Here is a 24,923-nt window from a genome sequence, read left to right on the forward strand (position 1 = left end):
GAAGGGCTGGGAGGCAGGGGGCATGGAAGGGCTGGCAGGGAGGGTGGCATGGAAGGGCAGGCAGGCAGAGGGCATGGAAGGGCTGGCAGGCAGGGGGCATGGAAGGGCAGGCAGGCAGGGGGCATGGAAGGGCTGGATGGCAGAATGGGCATAGAAGGGCAGGCAAGCAGGGGGCATGGAAGGGCTGGCAGGCAGAGGGGGCATGGAAGGGCAGGCAGGCAAGGTGGCGTTAAAGGGCTGGCTGGCCGAGGGGGCATGGAAGCACTGGCAGGCAGAGGGGGCATGGAAGGGCAGGCAAGCAGGGGGCATAGAAGGGCTGGGAGGCAGAGGGGGTTCGGAAGGGCTGGGAGGCAGGGGGCATGGAAGGGCTGGGAGGCAGAGGGCATGGAAGGGCAGGCAGGCAGAGGGCATGGAAGGGCTGGGAGGCAGGGGGCATGGAAGGGCTGGGAGGCAGAGGGCATGGAAGGGCTGGCAGGGAGGGTGGCATGGAAGGGCAGGCAGGCAGGGGGCATGGAAGGGCTGGCAGGCAGAGGGGGTTCGGAAGGGCTGGCTGGCCGAGGGGGCATGGAAGCGCTGGCAGGCAGAGGGGGCATGGAAGGGCAGGCAAGCAGGGGGCATAGAAGGGCTGGCAGGCAGAGGGGGTTCGGAAGGGCTGGGAGGCAGGGGGCATGGAAGGGCTGGGAGGCAGAGGGCATGGAAGGGCTGGCAGGGAGGGTGGCATGGAAGGGCAGGCAGGCAGAGGGCATGGAAGGGCAGGCAGGCAGGGTGGCATGGAAGGGCAGGCAGGCAGAGGGGGCATGGAAGGGCAGGCAGACAGAGGGGGCATGGAAGGGCTGGCAGGCAGGGTGGCATGAAAGGGCTGGCTGGCCGAGGGGGCATGGAAGGGCAGGCAGGCAGAGGGGGTATTGAAGGGGTGCACTAACACACCTGTGCCTTGAGATACCTGTGAGTCGTCGGAAACCCGCTTAGGGAATTATATAGTAGGATAATAACAGCAATGCCGTGACCTGGATAGCCCAGCAAGCCCGCTCTTGTCAGATCTCAGAAGCTAAGCAGGGTCGACCTGGGTTAGTAATTGGATGGGAGCCCTCCAAAGAAGCCCATGGTTGCAGAGGCAGGCCATGGCACACCACCTCTGTTAATCTCTTGCCTTGACAACCTAAGCAGGGGTTGCCATAAGTCAGCTACGGCTTGACGGCATTTCCACCACTGATAGTAGCCATAACAGTAATAATACATTCTAAAGAACATGAATGAAATTGTTAATTAACAGTGAAGGAAGGACCAATATTAACAATAGCCAGTGGGGTTCCAAAATAGGCATACTTGTATCAGTAAGCCTTTGTGTAATCACATCTGATCACAGGCTTTGGGATTCTATCAGAAGCACACGTTCAGCGGGTAGCCTTATCAGTTTAGCTGTCAGGCGCGGTAGCTCAATGTAACATGAATATTCAGAGGCAGCATACCTCTAACTGCCAGGGCCTCTGGGCAAACACAACAAGATGGCAGCCAGTTTTGTATATATACGTGTATAAAGCCATGCCTGGGAACAGAATGTTGGATTCGATGATCCTTTGGTGTGATCCCATGAGGTAGTTGCTGTAACACGAGTGTTAACTGGCTGGCTTGGATATTTCCTTGCCAAAGGCTCTTGGCTAAGAATAGGGTGCCACCCCTTGCCAGATTGCTGGCAGAGCAGAAGCCCTTCAAAGGCACTCTCCTTGACTGAGGTCTGATCTCCAAATTGGCTACTCAGACGTGCATCTGAGATGCCTAATGAGAGAAGCAGTATGTTCCAGGAAGGGATCTCTTGAGCATTCACAGTGTACATTTTTTTGTTCTCCTCAGCTATATGCTGTTGCAGTGAAAGATTTAATAAGAAAAACGGATAAGAACTATAAGGTGAAAACTCGAAACAACACGGTGGAATATACGATCAAGAAGCTGGAGCCGGGGGGGAAGTACCACATCATTGTCCAACTTGTAAACATGAGCAAAGATGCCAGCTTGAAGGTTAGCACAGGTAAGCCTGCGGCATTAGGTAGCTCAGGGAGCAGTCGCCCACTGAAGAGAAGCATCAAGGGTGGGAATGGGCAAATTTTTCGACTCAGGTGACTCTCCAGGTTGGGTACTGGCTCTGCAAGGACGAAAAAGGGGGGGAGGGGGAATCCCCACAAACTCAACCCAAACAAGCAGGGGAACAAAAGCAAGGGGTTAAGTGACAACATAAAAATATATACATATATATATATATATAAATGAGTATTTATTATAGACACGCACCAATATAGATTAAAAACAAGTTTAAAACATAAGGCCTGAACGGCAGGCTACATATATATACTAAAACTTGCTAAAACATCTCAAAATACAGATGATGGTACAGTGCAATGACCAACACAAATAGACCAAGGTACAGAAAAAAACGACCAGACGCGTTTCGGCCCTAAGGCCTTTCCCAGTGGTTAATTGTAAACAATTTATGATCAAACACACCCACACATATAGAAACCAATCATGCAGTGCTCCTGGTGTTTTATCTAGAGCTGTAACAAAAGAAGAAGTGGGGAGGAAAATTTTTAATACAATATAGTCCGTTATTCAGGGCTAGAATGATTCTAGGTAAAATACTGGATCAGAATTTGCCTCTAGTATTGTGGGATGAACTAGAAATATTGCAGTAGATCCAGGACTGCATTCACACACTGCTCTTCGTTTAATGTTGCACTCTAAAGAAAAAAATGTACCAAATTAGAAAATTATACCCTAACATGCTCTTAATTGACCCCCCAGGTTCTCCAAACCCAATCCCAAACCAGCCTAAGGCTTGGTTTCCAATGTATAGGAGTGTGTTACAGCAATCTGCATCAAACTCAGAGCCCCTGAAAGCATGTGGAGCCCCAGATGTGGTCTTCTCTCCGACTCTGCAGGTCTTAATGGCTTTGAGCTGTCCATAGTTCAGGGGGAACCTCAGTCCGCTGTCTGTTATTGCGGTTTAGCTGGCCGGTGCTGCAGGCAAATTATTAAGCGGCTCAAGGGTCACATGAAAAACACCTCTGCATTAAGTGTAGTCCCAGGGCATATTTTGCCCATCTCGGTTTGTGGCTGTTGATAGGTAGGGTATAAAATGGAGACCTATAATGGGCTTATCTTGGGGGATTTTCCTTCTCCCTGTGGTCGGCTTCAGGTGTTTCACGGTGGACAACTTGTGCACATTATAATGGAATGGAGGAGCAGGGAGAGGGTGCGCTACGCCCCTGCACAGTGTGGGGGTGAGATACATGTGCTGCGGTAGCTAAAACAACTTGTGCATGTTACCCCACCACCCATATTCCTGTTCTTACAGTGCACCAAAACCATGGTGGGATGTCCCGTGTGGTGCAGTGTTTAGAGTGCTTAGGATCTGGGAGACCCAGGTTTGAATCTCAGGGCCAAGCTACACATGACGAATGACACTTGAACAGCAAGTGGATTGAGTGGAGGGCAAGTGAACAGGGAGAAATACACTTGCCGTTCAAGTGTCATTCGTCATGTGTAGCTTGGCCCTCAGTTCAGCTAATGCATCTCACTGATTGATCTTGGGTTAGTCAGTCACTTCTCAGCTCCACTGGGGTGACGAATATAACGTTGGGCGGTGGAGAGAAGGGAGAACGATTCATACCATTCTGGGTTCCATGGAAGAAGGGCGGGATAAAAATATACTAGATAGACAGGAAGAAACCGGTTTGCTGAAACATTTCCGCTGCTTCCCCTCCATCCCTTTTGCAGTTTCCCTGGCTGCTCCAGAAGCCTTGAAAATTATACCAGAAAATGATCACATCTTGCTATTTTGGAAGAGTTTAGCCTTAAAAGAAAGTCATTTCAGTGAAAGTCGGGTAAGTTACCATCAGCTTTGATACTGTTTTCTTTCTTTTTTTCTTGATTAAATGTGCTTCCCCCCACCCACTACAAACAGCAGCCTACATATGTAAAACTTTATTTTTTACCCTTTCTTGTTTATGGCTTGCCCTTTGGCTCTCTGAACATGTAGGGCAGCTTACAGAATAAAATAGAGGGTGAAAATAGCAGGAATAAAACCAGAGAGCCGTGCAGATAAAACTAGCAATGAGCCCTAAAACTAAGGACAATTGCTGTGATTTCCATCCCGTCTGCGTTTCAATGAGTGTTATTGTTCTTGCTCTTCTGTGTTGTGTTGTTGCAAGCTGCCGTGAAAGGCTGAAAGGAGCAGGTTCCCAGTGTTTAAAATAATTATTTTTTTAAAAAACCCTACAACTGAAGTGGCTTTCTCCCTTTTTGATACCAGGGGTATGAAATACACATGCTCGATAGAATGATGAATGCGACAGCCTATTTGGGGAACACCACAGACACAGTCTTCAAAGTTTCCAACCTGAAAATAGGCCACAATTACTCCTTCACTGTCCAAGCCCGATGCCTCTACAGTGGACAGATGTGCGGGGAGCCTGCTATGCTGCTTTATGATGAACTTGGAATGGGTAAGAAAAACATGTTCTTCTTCCCGTTCAGGATCTCCTTGTAGGTTCCTTACAGTCTTTTTCCATGTTCCCTGGAAATGCTTGAACAGGCCAGTTGCAAGGAACCTTTTGGTTGATTGGTCTCCTGCTTCTAGAAAAAATCCCCCACACTATATATATCAATTTTTTAAATTTTTTGGAAGAAATTTTTAGAACATTTTTATAAACAGTGTAGATAGTGTTGCACGCTTTGGATAAATAATACAAAATGCAGGTAATAAATAATATCTGTACAATAAATATCTACAACCATCAAACCACTCTTCAAGAAATCAATGGCATAATAGCCAAATATAAACCAGTACAATCCGTGTAAATTTAAATCGTCACTCCTGGTACTTCGCTCTGTGGCGCCACAGCTTCATTCAGTCTATAAAAGAGTTTATTGTATGTGGCCATAGGCCTTTTACAAGTTAACATATATACAGTTCTGAAATTTTAAAATTTCTAAAATTACATCTCTAAAAATTCATGTTCAGACTCAAATATTACATTTCATTTCATCTGGCTGCTTTCTTGAGAATCATATTTGCTCTTATTTTCCTAGTGGCTAAAGCAAAAAGTGCCATCTTGTTGGAAACAAGGGGCTCCACATCAGACAGCATAAATTCTAGTGTGTCAGAATCAGAAAAGGAATATAGGCGTTCTAATGTCTTAGAGGTAGGACCAGTATGACGGGGACCTGCTTGGCTGGTTCTTGTCAGACTATGCATGTCAGGTTATGGCAGATAGATCCCTGGATCACTTCAGCACGACACATGTCCTTGGGTAAATGATCTTTATTCAGAAATTCAATCTTGTACATATACACAGGTCCATAGGAGTACATGAAGTAAAGGCAGATGAGCCTGGTAACTTCTCATTGAAAGGAATAAAGTTTCAGGCTATTACAGGACAATATAATCAACCAGCCTCCTCCCCCCCTAGATCACAAGTACAGAATTAGTTTGGGAAACATTTCTGAAGTTCCCACACTAGACAGACAAGATACCAAGTAATGCGACACTTTAGACACTCAAGGTCAGTCTACACAATATCAATAGAAAAGATTGTCCGCAGCTGCTCGTGAGCCTGAGAAAACGAAAGTGCTTATTGCAAGTTAAGGAATGTACTTACCAGTTATGACATAAGACCAGGGACATCAGCAAGGCAACTCTGGACCATACACTGAATATTGGCATGGACAAATAGGCACATTCAAACATGACCGTTCTGGGCTTGCCGGAGTTACCATGGTGGAGTACAAAGGAGCCCTGTAAAAGTGGCTGTTCCATTACTGCAAAAGATGTATGAAGGGGTATGACGGGACAATCCAGGTTTAGATGGATAATAAATATTAAAAACTATTTAAGACAGTGGCAGTCACTCCGCAGCTTGGGGAGAGCCCCATTTGCAATGACCATTGACCAAAAGAGCCGCATTTATCTCCATCCTTGACATGAGGCCTGCACCAGCTGCCAACCAGGAGCCCCACTGAGCGAGGCCCTTGGCCTCTTTTCCAAAACAGGACAGGTGCCACATCGGAGAATGGTGGTCAGAAGAGCTGCTGGTGGCTCCTAAGCTACCAGCTGCATATCCCTTCATTAAGAATTGCAATATAGGGGCAGGATCCAGTTTTTCCACTCATGCACTTTTGTTCATGGAGCAGCCCAATCCTGCCTCCCCCCTTTCTCATTTTGCAGCACATTGATCTCCCCAAAATGCTGCTTTTGGGGGACTGTGGACTATCAGGAGCATTGGTGGTAGAAAGTGCCGTCAAGCTGCAGGTGACTTACAGCAGCCCCGTAGAGTTTTTCAAGGCAAGAGATGAAAAGAGATGGTTTGCTTCTTTGTAGCAACCATGGCCTTCTTTGGTGGTCTCCTATCTATTAACCAGTGCTGATCCTCATTAGCTTCTGAGATCTGTTGAGATTGGGCTAACCTGGGCCATTTAGGTCAGGGCATCAAGAACATTATGAGAGGCAAATTGAGTTTCTGCCTCAGGAAAAGGGAATTGGTAGGAATGTCCCTACCCCTTCGGTTAGCAGAAAATGTAGTCTGGTTTTGACCCTATGGTCTCAATTCCATTTGATTCCTTTAACATTTGAGTGCATGTCAGGAAACCTTTGCAATCACTTCTGGTTGTGTTTCTTCTTCTTTTTTTTTTGTCCCCCTCTCCTCTTATAGACGAAGATCCCGCTGCTTCTAAAACAGGCAAATCCACGGATGTTGCTGCCATCGTGGTTCCCATATTATTCCTCTTGCTAGTGACTGTGGGTGTAGGGTTTGTCGTGTTGTACATGAGGCACAGAAGGCTGCAGAACAGCTTCACGGCCTTTGCCAACAGCCATTACAATTCCCGGCTTGGGTCGGCCATATTCTCATCAGGCGACGATTTAGGTAAGTGGTGCTGTGAGCTTAAGACTCAGGTGTTGCTTTGGTAAAACAGGAAAAACGTGTAAAGAGAATGCTAAGGCAAGCTGGTGTTATGCTGCAGAAGTTGTGACTTGCTGCATTAGAGTGTTTTGTTTTTAGCAAGGTTTTTCAGTTACCAGCACCTTTATATATTTCCTCTCCAGAAAGGAGTGGAAGTAAAGTGCTTAATTTTGAGCTAAACTACACGAGTCGGCCAGCACGTATCCTTCATGTGTCAGGTTCGTGCAAGTGTCCTTGGGAAGTGTAGTCTGACAAAAAGCAAGGGAAGGAGAGACGGGGGTGAGCAGCCAGTCAGCCCCTGGCGATTCTCCCAGGCAGAGGATCACAGTGTGTGGCAGTTCTTTGTCAGGTTACACCTCCCAGGGAAAATTGCGGGAACTCGACATGTGAAGGACACGTGCCGGCCATCTTGTGTAGTTTAGCTCTTTGTCTTCTTATGCCCTACTCCGAACATTTCAAAATATGGGTGGTTGGGGATGTCCTGAGAGGAATTTTGCTTCCTCTCTCTGTTCTGTACTTTGAATGTCTTGGGGATACTGACTTACATTTAGAAATGTAGTTCTCGCCTTATTCCTGTGTCCGAGACCATTTTATGACAATCAGCCTTACCGCAGTAATTAAAAACATCCACACATGAATATAAACGTCTAAAACTTCCAACAGCTGGTGCAATGTCATGCTTAATGAAAATATTAGCTTACTGGTCAGTGATGATGAACTAGGCAAATTTCAAGCTCCTGTTTATTAGAAAATGAAAATAAAATGACCAGTGTCATAATGCCTTTCTATTGATGGTTTCAGGTGGGTAGCCAGGTTGGTCTTCGGTAAGGGGAAGATTTGAAGTTTCCATCAAGGTTTCCAGAGTATAAATATTGAGAGTCAAAGCTCCCTTTTTCATATATCTGATGAAGACAGGTTAGACTCTTGAAAGCTTATACTCTGGATATCTTATTAGTCAGTAATACTACTGGACTCAAATAATGCCTTTATGTAAGCAGAGAGTCTGGCTGCATATGTAGTACCATGTAAGGTAAAGAAAATCTTGTTTTCCCATTGATTCTAATTTAAAGAGAGCCAGTTTGTTGTAATGGTTAAGAACGGCAGGACTCTAATCTGGAGAGCCGGGTTTGATTCCCTACTTCTCTGCTTGAAGCCAGCTGGGTGACTTTGGGTCAGTCACAACTCTCTCAGAGCTCTCTCAGTCCCACCGACCTCACAGGGTGATTGTCATGAGGATAATAATAACACACTTTATAAACTGCTCTGAGTGTGGGTTAAGTTGTCCTGAAGGGCGATATATAAATTGAATGTTATTATGTTATTAAAGCCACATTGGTAATGTGTGCAAAAGCTGCTAGTGGGTATTTCTGGGTTCATCAGGCACCTGCCTGGGATCAAAGCAAAGGCCCCGTTTGCATGAACCACTTGCTGCACGTGGGTTGTATTTCCAGAGAGAAACTACATGATACTCATGGGAGTGTGTCGGGTCCTACAAGGTTCCTTGTGAAGTGTAGTCTTTCAGAGAACAGCCGCTCGATGAATCGTGGGTTTTAATGCAGAAGTTCCCTTTTTATTATTTTTGGAGAGAGCCCACAAGTGAAATTGACTGACCGTTGTCAATTTCACCTCCTAGCTGGGGTGAAATTGACCGGCCTCCTCTACTTAGCTAGGGGGTGAAATTGATGATCGATCAGTTTCATTTGCACAGGACTCACTGCAAAAATTATAAAAAGGGAACTTCCCCTTGCTGCTTTCAAATGAGTTATTCATCGATCCTGTGATGGACTTAACATTTTTTAAAAAAGAAAGGGGACAGTCACTATGAAGTGAGAATCACAACGGGAAGGATTTTCTTTCTTTCTTGCAAAAAGCCTCCGCTTTTTTCCTGCCTCCTGTTACATTCCCACCCCCTCCCATCAGCTCCTGGAAGAAAACCCAAGCTGAGTGGCTTTTTGAAAGAGAGAGAGAGATTCCCCGGTAGAGAATCTCATAGAGATTCTTTGCAGGACTACTGCTCCCAGGGAACCTTACAGGACCCGACAGGTGAAGAACACATGTCTGGTGTCTGGTGTAGTTTGGCCCTAAAAGTCTGGGTGAACTGAAACACTTGGTTTTAAAATATAGCAAACTCAGGTCCAAAGCAGATTTCTACCTGTGGAGGCATTCCCCAAAGGAGGTGCCACCACTGTAAAAGCCCTGTCTCTTTAGCATTGTGCGTTTATTTCCTAGGAGACGAGGACGATGAAGCTCCTATGATCACGGGTTTTTCAGACGACGTCCCCATGGTGATAGCATGAAGAGCATTCCCGATTCTGGAAACCAAAATGGTTGTAAATATTTTATTTGATAAAAATAGTCAACTGTTTATTTTAAAAACAAAAACAAAAAATGCACTTTTGAGTTGCAATATGTTATTTTTGTATGGGCCGATAAAAAACAAACAAAGAAGAAACGATTATTACACTTTGTAGTTCCACAGCTATGAACTTTGAAACCAGGTTGATTTAGTTTCCATTTCTGTTAACTTTTTTTTTTTCAAACTCTTAAGTTAGTCTTACAAGGCTGTGCTTGCTGGGCATGCTTTTAAGTCTGTGAGATGTCTTCTGTTGACTGTGACTCCGATCTTCAGAGAACTTGTGAGTGCTTAAAGAACCCCTTCTAGATCCTTGTTCCTGCTAGACATGATGAAGAGGGCAGAGCTACCTGCAAAACTAACAATCCCACCTCAAATGCATCCTCTTTGATTCCCCCATTCATGGAAAGGCGTGGAGTGATGTCATCGTGTCAGACATCCCCACGTCATTGAGTGAGGAGCAGGGATGTTGCATCCATCATGGGGTAGAGAAGAAGATACTTGACACAGGGTTGCCATTTTCTGTGGCAGTCCTTTGCAGTGGCTGGTTCTGCTGATGGAAGAATGCAAGGTGAGGGGAAGTTAAGTTGCCCATCTGTAGCCTTCATTATATGAAGGTGTACAGTGGAAGAGGAATTGAAAAGGGGAGAAGGAGGGGAAATGCGAGGCCGTGGATTTCCCTGAAGATGTTCCCCCAAACGCTGCTGCTATGACCCTCCCACTTCCAGGGGGTCTTGCATGAGGTCATACGCAAGGCCCCTGAGACCAGTAACTAAAAGGACCGGTTCTCTCAAGATCAGAGTCTAAACTGGCTTTTCTTTTTTATTTTTTCTAAGAGGAGATTTTATTTAAAAATATTCAGGAAATGACAAATACATACCTATATGAAAAGAGAGAATAGTTCCTGAAGGTTTTATGTTGACTTAAAGACTTCTTTGGACTTTGTTTCCCGTGAGGATCTCCCCCCCCCTCCTTTTGTTTGATTAATTAATTTATTGGGAAGTCTGCTTTGGGTCAGACTTCCAAAATTCTAAGTCATATATGCACACTTGTGTGGGAGGATGTGCCACTTTTATCTTTTTGCAACACAGTCAGGTGGTTGTTTCATTCCCACCTACCCCCTTGTCCTGTAATCAAATCAGGTATTAACATAGTAAAAAAAAAACCACTTTAAAAAAAGTTCTTGAATAGTTTTCTGTGTTTCGAGGGAGCAAAAAAAAAGTGAGTAGAGCGACCGTCATCTGTTTCATATGTTTGCTAACCTGAAGGCTGGAATATTTTCTGCCAGGGGCTTAAAACACATTTTAGCAAATAAAAGCAGGCACGCAAAAATTTGGAGGCTTCAGTTTAATCTTCTTATTGCAAGTTTAGATACCAAGGAACATGAAGCATCAATCTGTAGATCCATTTCATCTTGCATGAGTTGGTTCCCCATTCACTCTGATGGAAAGGGCAGCCCCAGTAGTATATCAGGTCCATGAGCAGCGCTGTCCCTTCCAGTTGAGTGAATGGGGGAGCCATGTCTCTAGGTATGCAGAAGATCTCCTGGTAATCACAAGGGACTTTCAGATACAGGTGAAAGCCATCGGTGCCTGTAAGGTAATAGGGGCAGAAGAGACACTTGAGTACCACTTGGCCGGGCTGGCGTGTCCCCTAACTAGGTGCTGTGGTCCATCTTTCTCAGACATGGCCCTGGAATCGAGCTGGAGAGAAGAACATTGTGTGCCAGGGAAGGCCCTGGAACTTCTCCTTTCCGTGGGGATTTGAGCCTATTAGAGCCCTATAGGTAATGGAACCTCAAGGCTCCAACTTGATAACATGGTCTTCAATCAAAATTTTATGTTGTCTTGGTTATTCAGCCCTCCTACATTATCCAGTACATGTAACTCATCATCAAGACGAGTGGGGAGGTTTTGCATGACAATGCCGTTGCTTGCCTGCACCTTCCTTGTATGCCTAGAATGCATAGATTACATCCTCATCTCTGCAAATCCAGTAAGGGAAACCAAACAAAAATGGTCCATTGGTTTTCTGTAGTAACCCATGTGGATTCACTTTGAAGGCTGTTAATTTAATTATGCTTTAAGTGGCAGTCCAGACGCCGCAGTGATCTCTATCCATGAGGATGTAGGCGCTTTGACTTCCTCCCCTCCCATTTTATTTTTTTCAAATATATTGCAAATATAGAAAACCGGCAGGCCGTTTGTTTCCCCCTCTAAGTGGATATAGGCAATCGATTGGGCAATTTTCATAGAAAGAGAGGCTCGAGTGGGGCTGCACTGGGAAACACCTCCCTCTTCCGCTTTCCAGCCTGTCTTCCTCCTGCTTGTGCAGTGAACAGTCTCAAGTCTGGTCTGCTCCACTGGATCGAGCAAGGTTTTCTTGCTGGCGAACTTGGGTGAGAGGAGAACAGCCAGGCCATAAATGCCAGAAAGTTACGGGCCATAAGTGCCAGAAAGGTGTCTGTGCCAGCACTCATGGCTTTCATCCCCCCTACCCCCCACTTGTGCAGAAAACAATCAGGCTGTGATGTGTATAGAAGTCCCACATCACTCATGTTTTGCATTTGATTGGGGGGGGGATGGGACTGGATCATACCTGTCCTACCACCACATTGCCTAAGTGGACACATATTTGGACCAGCACGTGAGGTCCGAGGCTTTTAAACCTGGCACTTGCAGCTATACAGAAAACCTTTTCAGCAACCTGCGGGAAGGAGCCGGGAGGGGAAGAGTGGACTGTAATATTTCACTGAGTGTTCACAGGTCACGCTTACCTGTATTCCTGCATATGCAAACCTTGTTATTCTGCATTCATAAAATTCAATCTTCAGGTTTTCTCAATGCAAGTATATTTTACTGATTTTAAGCCAAAAGTGTCTCTGAGCAGGGTGACTTAAGTTTTCTTAGGGTTGCAGCACAAATAGGGGCCAAACATGGCTTTGGTAATGTTCTCTGCTATTCCCAGAGCTTTGCCAATAGTTGGTGATTGACTATGAAGACTTTTCTGTGATTTTTGCTATTGCTCTTTTCCCCCCTTCGATTTTTCCAAGCAGCAAAGTCCCATAAAAGTTACACTGCAGGGAGTGCAGAAGTCCATGTTTATGTCTGTCCTTTTTCATTTCTGCCCCACCTTACCACAGATCTGTTGTTGGCCATGCCTCAGTTGTGTGTTGCAATTTAATGTCGTGTCATCTGTGCATTTTTCATGCCAGATCATCATTTTTCAGATTTCCTACCTCCGGCAAACTCTTTCCACAATGACTTGTCGGGATGCCTGAGCATCTGCCATGCAGCCATTGCAAAGAAAGGTTGATGGTGTTAGGTCTCAGAGTGAGTTAAAGAGGAGCCGTGGCTCCCTGGTAGAGCTTTGTGCGTGCAAGGTTCCATGATCAGTCGTCAGCAACTCCAGTTACAAGGAGTAACAGGCTGGAGACGATGGGAAAGACGTTGAGAAACCCTGGAGAGCTACATGGGTCCAATGACTTAAATAGGCATAAGGTATAAGGCAGCTTCTCATGGAAAATTGAAGCAGGGTGTCACCTGGCCTTGTTGATCCAACCTCTGTGAAATCGGTGCACCCTAGAATGCAGTCAGCAGCACACACACAAACACAACTGTATGCACCATGGTTGATCATTGCAGTGTGATACCTCAAGTGTTGTGAACACTCGTGTGAGCCTGCCTTATGCTGAATCACCGCCTTGGTCCATCAAAGCCGGTATTGTCTACTCTCCAGGCTCTCAGGTGGAAGTTTTTCGTATCACCTCCTACCTGATCTCTTTAATTGGAGATGCCGGGAATTGAACCTGGGACCTTCTGCATCCCAAGCAGATGCTCTAACACTGAGCCACTGGCTAAGTGGTCATGCAGGGTACCTTGTGCACTATTAATGGCCTTGTTGTGGACTCCCTGATAAAACAGAGATCCCAGCTGCTCTCCAGAACATACATTAAAAACTACTGGGCTAGATGAAGAATCTTGACTGTTTGACTCCCAAGTTTCACTCCCTGTGATTCAATACTGTGCCAGACAGACTTCCTGAACCCTTTAAACACTTAAATACTCACAAACACACACACACTTTATGCAAAAAACAACAAAAGACCACTGTGAGAAGATAGCTTATGGGGCTAGTGCATTTTATATAAAAATTGGAGTTCTCTTCTTTTGACATGTGAGCAGGACGGATGCCTTTTTGAGTCAATTGTTACGTTTTAATGAATGTTTGAAGCACAAACCTGAATGAAGAGTGTCCCGGTTGGGTTTGTACCTGTTTATTTTTTGTAAATATACCACATTGAATGTTTCGGTTCCATGTCTGTAGTTTTGGAAACATGACATCAGCTTTGGGAAATGCTCCGTAGGAGGCTGTTGGATGCTTCGTTCAGAGATGATTACCGATAAATTAATCCGAAAAGTGGAAGGCAGTCTGGTGGATGGTGTTCTCCGCTCCCAACTCAAGAAGCCAGGGCATCAGACGATGGGGCAGTTCACTTTGTTTTTTAAGTTGGTTCTGTTAGGAGCCAGTCCAATGGGGAAGGTATTCCTGCAGCATGCTCTATGGGCTGGTAACCCACTGATACCGGTGGGATCCATCAGCAAGTCCACTTACGGTTTGGCCCAAACCCAAAGATAGCTCGTAGGAAGACAAGGATTGACCATGGGAGATGATACATCAGAAAGCATTGCTGTAATCTTGGATTGTTGGCTGTGGCTGCAAAACGGCAGAGCAAACGAGCCATTTTTCAGAGTTCTGGAGGGAGGCCAATGAAATCCAGAGTTAGAAGGAATTAATAAAGATTGCTTTGGGAAAGATGACAGCAGGCCTTCTCAACCGGATGCTGTTTCTCTGCCGTCACCTTCATCTCTTTTCCTGGGATGGGGCAGGGAAATCCTAAACCCGACTGCCCTTCTGCCTCGGAACAAAATTAGAAATATGTGGCAAAGCTAACGTGCTCTTTTTCGTTTTCCAAGGACTGCTGAAACAACTATAGCGGTTTTAATTTGAATCAAGAAAAGCTGATGGAAAACTAAAACGCTGGTGGAGGAAATGTTCAATAAAATTTGTGGGTGGGGAAATACCTCTTTAAATAGTGTTATTATCTTTGGTCACCCAACCATCAACTCTGGAATCTGCTATAAAACAAGCCCAAACAAACAAGCATGTGTGCACGTACCAATTTTTTTGGAAGCGTGTGAACCTCCATGTTGAGAAACTTCAGAACATCTTACGGAAATGCTAATACTGTTGTTTTTGCTTTGCTTGTGGATCTAAGAAAAAATGTAAACGCATTTAAGGTGAGCATTTTTCTCTTCGAATCTTTAGGTCTTTATTTTCTGAACCCTGTTAAATCTGCTGCCCGAATCGGGGCGTTGCCATAGAAATCCAGGCTTGCACAAATTTTTATGGTGACAGGATTTCAACTCGATGAATTTTTCAGTGATAGGATTTCAACTCCATGAAATTTCATCCGCTTGCCTTTGACTTTCTGTTAATAAAAATAGGGATCAATTGGTTTCTTAGGAGTTAATAATCTTGGACTTTTAGTTATAGCTCTCTTCTCCAATACCGTGTGTGCCCACCCTTGTCGTGATGTATAAATTATGTGACAAAGTGCTAACTGTGGCATTAACAGCAACTATTCTTTGGCAAGAGAAAAGCAGTGAACAATCAGAAGAACAGGATGCAAAATCCTGCTGGAAGCTCAGTAGGTCAGGATCCAGTAGGCCTGGACAAGAGGCCACTTTGGACCCCCTAATTTTGCTGTCATGGATTCCATGGAGGGTAGGCAGGTAGATGTTACCCTGGTAGAGTAGCGTCTGCCTCTCTTTGTAGTCGACAGCCTGGCCCAAACAAAATATATGCACTGGATCCTGAAAAGCCCAGGCAACATGTTAGCATAGCCTCAGACAAATCTCTTGGAGTAACGGCAGAAGGGATTAAAGGGCTGGATTGGTCCTCTCTTGCAGAAAATGTGCAGCCCTTCAAATCAGACTGGGTGCCCTAGACTCACACAGGCAGCTGGCAAGGGAAAGTTCCCAAGTTGTCAGAGCAGAACAAATCACAGTTCCAAGGTTCAGGCACAGGTTAGACAACGCTCACAGCTTTGAGTCCAAAGGGGGTATTCTAGAATCAAGTCCACAACAGGCCGGGGTCAGAGACGAGGGAATCAGTTCCAAACACAAGCAGCAAGGTCAGTAGTCAGCGGATGCATTGCTTCCACACAGCCACTCCCTTCTCTGCTGCTTTTAAGCCTCACGCTGCACAGCCACTTCTGCTGCATCCTGCACCTGCCAGTGGTCTCAGTCCTGCTCCTGGAAGCTCTCATCAGCACTGTTGATGCTGTGCTGCTAGCCTGGCACTGCACCCTCCGGCTTGGAGGGCTCTCCTTGCCCTCCTCTGACGGTGCACCTGAGGCTCTGGTGATGAGGGGGGAGAGCTGGCCAGTGCCTGGCTGGATCTAAGTCTGAGCCTTCAGAGATTGCCTCCTGCAGTGCCTCTGCCACTGGCCGTGGATCTGGGTCAGGTTCACCTGCTGCCTCTTCCTCAGAAGAATCCTCTGTGTCTACTCTGCTCTGCTGGGCTGGTCCAGTCCACGACACTGGGATTCACACATGCAGCCCCGTTTCCTGCATTGTGCATGTGTTATCCACTGTTCGACTGGTACACTGAAGTTCACATAACTGAGTCCAGCCCCAAAGCGTTGAAATAGCTTTTCCAGTGTATGGCTGCTTCCACACACGTTGGATAATGCACTTTCAATGCTCTTTAGTGATCATTTGGAACTGGATTTTCGTGTGCGAAACAAAAGATCCACTTCCAAAGGTTCGCTAAAGTGCATTGAAAGTGCATTATCCTACCCGTGTGGAAATGGCCTATCTTCCGCTGGTTATAATCCAAGGTTTTATGATGCTCAGTGTGGGAGAGCTCTCTGGACGTGGAAACCTTCCCTGGTTCTTGGTTGGGTGCAGATGGGATTATCGCTCTTGGCTCCCCTCAACATTCTTAAAATCTACAGGCTCCGGACAACAGAATTTTGCTGTAATACGTCTCAACCTTTCTTATTTTTAAATGCCCACATTCCTCTCTAGAAGACTTACGGGATATTTCCAGGCAAATCTAAAAGCTGTGCATAAAAAAATCATTTTTATAAATACAAATTTGGGAGTGAGAGTAAAACCTGAATGTGATAAAGACAGTAAGAGGAAATGCACTGAATTAACTTCAAGATAAGGCCTCAAAAATAAATAAAAACAACTATGTCTTACAGCTGAACTGAACGAGACAAAATACACACGTCTGTATGAGTGTCTACCATTGTGTCCATTCCTACCTGCCCGTGTCCAGTCTGTCTGTTGTGAGCACGTGTCCCGTGGCTCTGCTCAGTGCACGTGTCAGGAAAACTGTGTGGTCATGTCGGCACATGTCCCCAGTCGTTATCATCTAGCCGTCGTTGCAGACTGGCGATTTTGCTCAGCTTCTGCTTCCACTTCTGCACTTCCTTCCCGTGCAGAAAGCTGATAGGTGACAGAGGACAGTAACGGAACGGGTTAAGCATGCGCAAACGGGGTGCATGATGGGATACCATTCCCGTGTCTTGGAGGGGCACTGAAGAAACCCGTGCCAGCACGGACGCAGGATCAAGTGCAGTCTGGCCGTGCCAGTGAGTGTACAGGACAGCAACAGGGAGACACGTATAAGTCTGTTCACGTGTCGTTTGTGAGTAATTCGTCTTGTGTAGTTTGGCTCTCAATGTGAAAAAAAGGTGTGGTAAATAAACACAAGTTTACAAATACATAACATTAGCAATACAGAGTTGAAGAAATGCTGAAATAGAGCATAAGCAATTCTAGGGCTGAGATTAGACAACATGAAGCACAGGAAGCACATACGAGTACATATTTAAAGCAACAGATAATATGTAAGGAAACATAGTCTATGGTCCCTAACTCATTAGCGAAGCATTTGGGGACACCCCCCCCCCACAATACAAAAGCCTTTTTGAATAATTCGGTTTTGAATTGTTCGTGGAAAACTAGGAGAGAGGGGGCTCTCGACCTCAGGCAGGCCGTTCCACAGGGTAGGGGCCACCACAGAGAAAGCCCGTGTACGGGCTGCTGTTGATTCGCCCATGCGCAGGGTGGCACCTGCAGGAGACTCTGTTCGGATGAGCAAAGCTGCCATGGAGGAACATAGGGAGGGAGGCGGACCCGTAGGTATGCCGGACCAAGAAGTGCTTTGTATGTGACTGATAACCAATACCTTGAACTGAGCACGGTAACTGAGGTAGCCAATGGAGTGACTACAGATTTTGTTGGATTTTGTTGGACCCGCTCAGGGCGGGTCACAACATCATGATCTTGTCCCACATCTGAAGAAGAATGGAGTCTCAAAATGCATTGGAATGTTTGGGATTCATACAAAAAAAAGATTTTTAAAAAACATTTCCAGAAGTGGTTGAGCAGCGAGATTTTGTCTGGGCCCAGAATTTGAGGGCTCTAGTAAATTATAGTGGCTAATGGAAAGGTGCGAATGGAGTCTGTCCCTTTTGAATTGGGCAGGGACAAGCAAAAGGCAAAGGAAAGAGGAAAGCTGCTAGAAGGGACCTCCTCCTCGTTGCCAAAGTCATAAGCCCAACTCCTCTCACACCAATATAAGACTCCCTTATCATAGCAGACACTCTGTTTTGATTTGGGTGGGTTGCTCCACAATCCCCCAGCCGGGGCCTAACGGTGCACTGCTGAATGCCTTCCCTGATCTGTAGAAAAGAGCAAGAGTCCAGTAGTGCCTTTAAGACTAACAGCATTTGTGGTAGGATGTGAGCTTTTGTGAGTCACAGCTCACTTCAGATACAGCTAGATGAGTCCATCTTCCCTTATATCTTGGAGAGTGGAGTGATTTCAGATGCTAAATGACAATAGCCAGTGAGATTGGATTAGGTGGGATATGCGGTGGGGTAGTAGGTGTGGGGAAATCAGCATTGGTAACAAGACAGAAAGCCTAGGTCTTGATTTAATCCAGGTGGACACATTGTCTTGAGCTTCGTTATCAGTTGCAATTCAGCAGTCCCTAATATGCTTCAGGTGCACAATCTGATGAGTTCTCAATCCAAACAAGCAGATGAACCAGGTCGGTAACACTGGCAAACGTTCCACGTCGTATCAGCGTCGTGTGCTTCTACTCCTGTGCTTTGGGCAAAGGTGATGCGCCAATGCCCCGACGGTGTTACGCTTCTGTTGTCGAGTCTTTTGGCAAATGCTCTGGCCAGTGCAGGAGCTTGCACAATTAGGCTGTTACTTGTGCATTTCCTTCCCTTCCTAACGAGTTTTCGCTGCATTCTCCAGCCAACACTCAGCCGCCAGCTGGCTTACACTGAGGTCCTTGTTGCTGGCGCTTGAAATGTAATTTACTGTATGCAAATATTCCAGACACCCACGCAGTTTGAAGGAAGAGCACCAAGGTATTCCCCACAGATCAAGATAATGAGGAAGGAGCAAACTTCACGAATGTGTGTTCACAGCCAACATAATTGGGAAGGCAACACAGGAGCAAGGTAGACATAACTAATTCAGCCGGGCAGGCATCCTGAGTGTGATACTGTGGTTCATTAATGTTTTGCTTCAGGCTATATTTGAAAGGAATCTTTTTATTTGGGGGGGAAAACCCTCACTTCCTGAACAAAGACTTCATTATTTTCTCTATCAGCGTTGCAGCAGCCCTGCCACTGCAGTTTTGAAAATCCCAGTGGCATGAATGCACTGGTAGTATTCACGAGCCCTTTAGGTATGCTGGTAGAGCTTATTTACTGCATACTATCCTTTGATGATAACCCCCTTACTTTCGAGAATTACGGATTCATTTACGCAGTTGATTAATTCCAGGGAAAAAAGAGCCCCTGGATAATGCAGAGGATTTTTACCTGCCTGCGGTTTGTTTTTGGTGAAAGGAGTTCACTGAATTGCATCTCCCAAAGATCTTTTGACTCCAACCCATATTTCAAAGCAAAGGCAGTGCGGGAAGAGTAACTTTTAACCTTTTCTTGACTGCAGAGAGAAATTTGCCTATGCGATGGCCAATATTTCTGATGTGGTTTTCAGTGCTAACATCAGAACCACAATTGACAAATTAAAGAAACCAAAATTCGTGACAAGCACCTGGTTGACGTGCAAATGACTCCAGATAATTGACAGTTGGATACAACATTTTTGGTGTCCTACGTGGCAAAGAATTGATGGATGACTCTAGAAGAGGACATACAACCAAGGTGTACTTCTGGGTCATCTGACATATTATTGTTTGGAAAGAGGGAGAATGCAGAACTTGTTTATTCATTTACGTTATTTTTAGTCTGCCTTTCTCAGTGTGACTCAAGGCAGATTACATACATAGTGTGAGTTAATGCAGTCAATTTCAAGGACATTTCAATAAACAATGTAATAGGGTCTCAAAAGTTTCCTAGAACTGAAACAATACCCACCCTGCAAGGTTTTAAAAGAGTTGTACATTTGAAATGAGCAATTGGCACATCCTCCCCTGCCATGTTTTTAGAATGCTTGAGACCATGCTTGAACACACACATGGCTTAATTGTGTGTTCAAGCATGGTCTCAAGCATTCTAAAATTGTTACTCACTTTCTTTGGAGTGGGAAAAAGTTGGGTTTGTATTTAAAACAGAGAGACTTCCCCCTAAGTTACAGATTTCTGCAAGCTGCCCTTCCTTTTCTGGGCTTACAAACTAGTTTGTATCCTGGTCCAAGCTCCCATTATGCTACTTGAATGTTGTGATCAGAGGTTGCTGTGCACACTGGTGTGAGTCCAAGCTAGGCTTACCATGTGCCCAGTTCTGCCAGGCAAACTGCTGTCCACACTTGTTGGTGCTCAAATAACTTGGGGGGTAGGGGAGGGATGTCAATTGGTATCTCAACTCTAGGAATTCACCAAAGCTTTATGGTAAAACCATAGAGTTTCAGGGACTTCCTAGAGCGATGTCAATCAACTCTTCCCTTTCTAAGCCCTCTCCTCCTCCAAAACTCCTGGAGTTGAAACCCCCCTGGCAACTCTAGTCCTAGCTGCTGCCTACATTGATAAATTAGCACACAATGCTGCTTACGTTTCATTTCCGTATCATCACAATTCTTTGACCACATTTTGAGGACTCCTGTTGATACAGCAGCATTACCTGCTGAACGTTTTCAGTATTGGCACGGCATCACAATACGCAACATTTTGGAATACAAACAACTTTGCATTGGTTCTCACTTATTTACCATCCTCCAAAATGAATCTCAGACTGTAATTACTACAGAATGATATCGCTAACATTGCTTGCCTTTGCAAGGATGCAAAAAGTCCCAAGTGCAAGATAATGAGAACTTTAACAATCCATTGTATACAATAGCATAAATAGAAAACAAGGCCTGAACTAGAGGCCTGTCAATTTAAGTCTTTTCTCACCTGTGACTAAATAAGTATGCCGAATATAACAGTTCCTAAAAGCACAACGACAGGCTGATCGTTAATAAAGGCTGATCATTATAATAAAGTAATTTCCGAGTGTGAGTCAAAGCAAGGGCATGGTGCAAGTGAAGATAAAAATGGAGATGTTGGCTGAGAGAGGTGGTTTCTTAACCTGCCAAATGCAACACACCATGGAAATGTGTGCAGCTCAAGGCTTCTCTAAATGTACTGCATCAAGCGAGTGGCCTTCTAAGAATATGTGCCTGATGACTGTGTCGAAATCCCGGTCACTACTCGCTACATGAGCAAAACGAATGAATGGCAATGAGAATAAGACTGTTGACTGCAGAGAGTGAAAAACTTACTGAACTTCATCCACACAAAGAACAGGGCAAGCTTCATTGTCTGGCAGAAGGGCTGTTAGGGACTGCATTTCAGCAGGTGGCACTAAAGAGCGAGAGACCGTCCAGTTTGTACTGTGAATGACAAAAAACAGATGTGATTCCTTCCAGCCCTTTGCCAGTTGCCTAGAGCTTTGGTTTGCATTTCCTAAATTAAAGTCCAACCTCACCCCAGTGTTGAGCGAAGGTACAAGCGGCGCCACCTCTGACAAGCACGGTGACTTTGTCTTCCTTATTTTTAATTCTCATCCTCAATTGAAACAAAGCCTTGATATGCCCTGCTGTATTTACTTTTGTTCATTTTACCTTACCTCCTCCTCCCCTGTGCCCCCCTCTCTTGACTGTTACTCCTTCTTCTCCCATGTGCGTTACTTGGTAAAATGCCACGCGCATTGATGCAGGCATATAACAAAATTAATTATACTTGCATAGTAATCAATAAATGAGCAGTCTGGAACAAGTCGTTTGTTATTTATAAAATCGACAGCCTGCATTATGGCTCCAGCAAGACACTGTAAGTAGTTTATTAAAATTGTTGTTACAGAAACAAATCCATTGTTTTCAAAAGGACAGACATGTAAAACTCAGCCATAGTTAAACCAGCTAAGATTAACATTGAAGGACAAGACATAAAGCATACATCTCACACCTCCATGTGCTTAATCCAAAGACCTCCAGAAATCAGCAAGAAATCCTTGGAAAGCTTTGACGTTGGAGGGCTGCTGAATAGCAAACAATTGGATCATGCACGATGGATTTGGGGGGAAATAAACCAATTGGTAGATTATTCTTTAGGGCCAGGAAAGTTGTGCTAAACTGGGCTGTGCTATCCCAGTTTCTTATCTGGTTATGCCTCGCCAAACACGCCAAATGTAAATATTAAATGGGAAATTCCTTTTGTTGCAGTACTCCTCAAGTACAGGAGATGGCAGTGTAGACCTTACATTGTAGTAGGCCAAAACTAAAGTAGGTTTTCCTTCTCTCTCTTTTGGTAATGCTTCTTCTGGTGGCCTCCACAAATTATTTGTTCCAGATGAGTTCTTGCTATTGTAATATTTGGTTTAACCCAGCCCGCTCTGAGCGAAGTCAGCGCAAGGATAAATATCATGTTTTCCATATACAAGCTCCTTGGTTCTTAAAGGGCCAAATGTTCTGTATTCTCACTTGGACAAGGGGGAAAAGCTGCTTGGCTTTTTGAACATGGAGGACACGTCGCCAGTGGTAACAATGGAACTTTGTGGCAGGAATATTATCGGAGTGGAACTGAATGTACATATTGAACCAGGATTCCCTGTCTTGAGTTTCTCTTTGAAGATTAGTGCTACTAAGTCAAAGCAGGGGACAGTTTGTCTTATAAGGACAGGATGCGGAGAGTCACGTCCGCCGCTATTGTGCCCCAGCCTTTCGACTGTGACCACACACTTGGCTTTCACCGAGTTCACCTTTCTCTTTATGCTGCTTTCAAGGCCTCCTTTCTTGGTCCTCTACAAGATACATAGGGTAGAACTGTGAACAGAGAGCATTATTAACCCATTTGCAAAATGCATCTGTACCATTTGAGCTCCTTTATTCTCTCAGGATTTTTTTTTCCTGGTAGAAATCACTGGTTATTGCATGAGCTCTGGAACCAGTGAAATCCCTCCATTGCAGAAAGTAATACATTTTGTAATAAAAGAATTGCAGGTTAAAGGAGTTGAATTAAGTAAGGCTGACGAAGGATATGACTAGGAATCCCCTGGAGAAATGTGCTAGCCTTTTCAAACCTTCTTTGGCTACTCCATGAACTAGATAATAATAACATAATAATAATAACATTCAATTTATATACTGCCCTTCAGGACAATTTAACTTCCACTCAGAACAGTTTACAAAGTGCATTGTTGTTATCCTGACAACAACCACCCTGGGAGGTAGGTGGGGCTGAGAGAGCTCTGAAAGAGCTGTGACTAGGGGTTTGCATGGGGGAAATGATCTGTATTTCCCTGAAAGCTGAAGGGGCAAGCCGCTTTGGCTTCGGGTATTTAAATTGCTTCGGTGCACTCCGTAAAGATTCGGAGCATACTGAAGTGAGAGAGGAAGCATGCTGGGCCCGATTTGGAAATCCTGAATCGTGAATTGGGGTTAATTTGGGTACTTTACCCGAATCAGAAACCCGAATCGCACACCCCTAGCTGTGACTAGCCCAAGGTCACCCAGCAGGCTTCAAGTGGAGGAGTGGGGAATCCAACCCCGTTCTCCAGATTAGAGTCTTGCCGCTTTTAACCACTACACCAAACTGGCATATGGACTATGCGTAAAGTATTTACAGTGCAATCCTAAACAGAGTTACTCTAAGACAAATTATTTAAATAAGCTTAGACTTGAGTAACTCTTCTGAGATTTGCACTGTTATTTGCAGAAATGTTTTTGTGCCACCATGTTATTCTGAAACATGCTTATAGGCATCTGATCCATTTGAATGTAGCGCTAGCATGTTAGCAGGCACTCACCCAAGCTGTTGATCACTGGTGTGGTCACACTACATGTGACCGGGCCAATGTGCATGATTAAATAGCTTTAAAGATTCTGGAGCATGCATGGAGTATTAATATGGGAAAGCGCTTTATCCTTGGCCTGTGTCACATCCATTATAGCTCTCAGCTGTTTCTCAGGACGAGGGTTCAAATCAGTTTCAAAACTTCAGGCAAAAATTTGACAACTCTAGTCCTCACTCATATAAAAGAAATAAGAAGTCCAGTACACATCGCAGGTGCACAGGTTCACTAAACGTGCAGGGAGGGACAGCACGCACAAGCCCCATTCTCTGCCTCTATGCAATTGCTTCGTTATCTGTAGGGAGGCTTGCCAACCTCCCCAAGCTACAGAGATCAGTCCCCTGGAAGAGAGTGGCTGCTTTGGAGAATGGATTTAGTGACATTACAGGTTATTGATGTCCCCCCCCCTCCCCAGATTTCACTCCCTAATATCCAGGATTTCTCAATCCAGAGTTGGCAACCCTATCTTCAGGGGCAGCCACGTGGAGGAAGTGGCCATGTGAACTCTCCTTCCCTGAAATCAGCAACATTTGCACAGCAATGTCACTGATCATGTGGAGGGGGCATACATTCCTCCGCCAGGCTGTATTCTGCAGATGCCCAGGTGATTGCGTGGAGGCAGGGGGTGCGGCCAGCCTGGCAGCTCCCGCTCTGTAGTGCTGGGCTACATTCTACGAGTCAGAGAGGATTTCAGCTTTAAAAAGCAGAAGAAAGAAACTTCCTTTCATAGAGCCACAGGGGTTAGCCGTGTTAGTCTGTAGTTGCAAAATAGTAAAGAGTCCAGTAGCACCTTTAAGACTGACCAACTTTATTGTAGCATAAGCTTTCGAGATCCACAGCTCTCTTCAGATGCATGGATCTGCATCTGACGAAGAGAGCTGTGGTTCTCGAAAGCTTATGCTACAATAAAGTTTGTTCGTCTTAAAGGTGCTATTGGATGGACTGTGTACTATTTCCTTTGTAGGGTTGCCAGCTCCAGGTTGGGAAATTCCTGGAGAATCTGGGAGTGGAGCCTGGAGAGGGCAGAGTTAGTGGAGGGAAGGGACCTCCTCAGGGTATAATGCCATAGAGTCCACCCTTCAAAGCAGCACTTTATTTCAACTGCAGGTTAATGAAACACTCCTAAATACGTTGGGAACCAAGCCTCAAAACAGAATACCAAATGAAAAGCATTGTGTGAGTACAGTCCTGGTCTGCACTCCACAGTAACATTTGTATTATA

The 24,923-nt window shown here is 45.1% G+C and overlaps 1 protein-coding gene across 1 annotated transcript in view; it reads left to right on the plus strand.

The window, feature by feature from the left end:
- Positions 1-14,826, plus strand: part of SORL1 (sortilin related receptor 1) — a 121,725-nt gene extending 106,899 nt beyond the window's left edge. The window contains exons 44-48 of the mRNA XM_054997648.1: positions 1,852-2,026; positions 3,772-3,878; positions 4,307-4,499; positions 6,705-6,917; positions 9,183-14,826. Of these exons, the coding sequence (XP_054853623.1) occupies positions 1,852-2,026; positions 3,772-3,878; positions 4,307-4,499; positions 6,705-6,917; positions 9,183-9,250 (756 nt within the window). The 3' untranslated portion in view covers positions 9,251-14,826. The remainder of the gene's footprint in view (positions 1-1,851; positions 2,027-3,771; positions 3,879-4,306; positions 4,500-6,704; positions 6,918-9,182) is intronic.
- The last annotated feature ends 10,097 nt before the right edge of the window (positions 14,827-24,923 follow it).

The sequence above is a fragment of the Eublepharis macularius genome, chromosome 14 (assembly GCF_028583425.1).
Source record: "Eublepharis macularius isolate TG4126 chromosome 14, MPM_Emac_v1.0, whole genome shotgun sequence".
Classification (NCBI taxonomy): domain Eukaryota; kingdom Metazoa; phylum Chordata; class Lepidosauria; order Squamata; family Eublepharidae; genus Eublepharis; species Eublepharis macularius.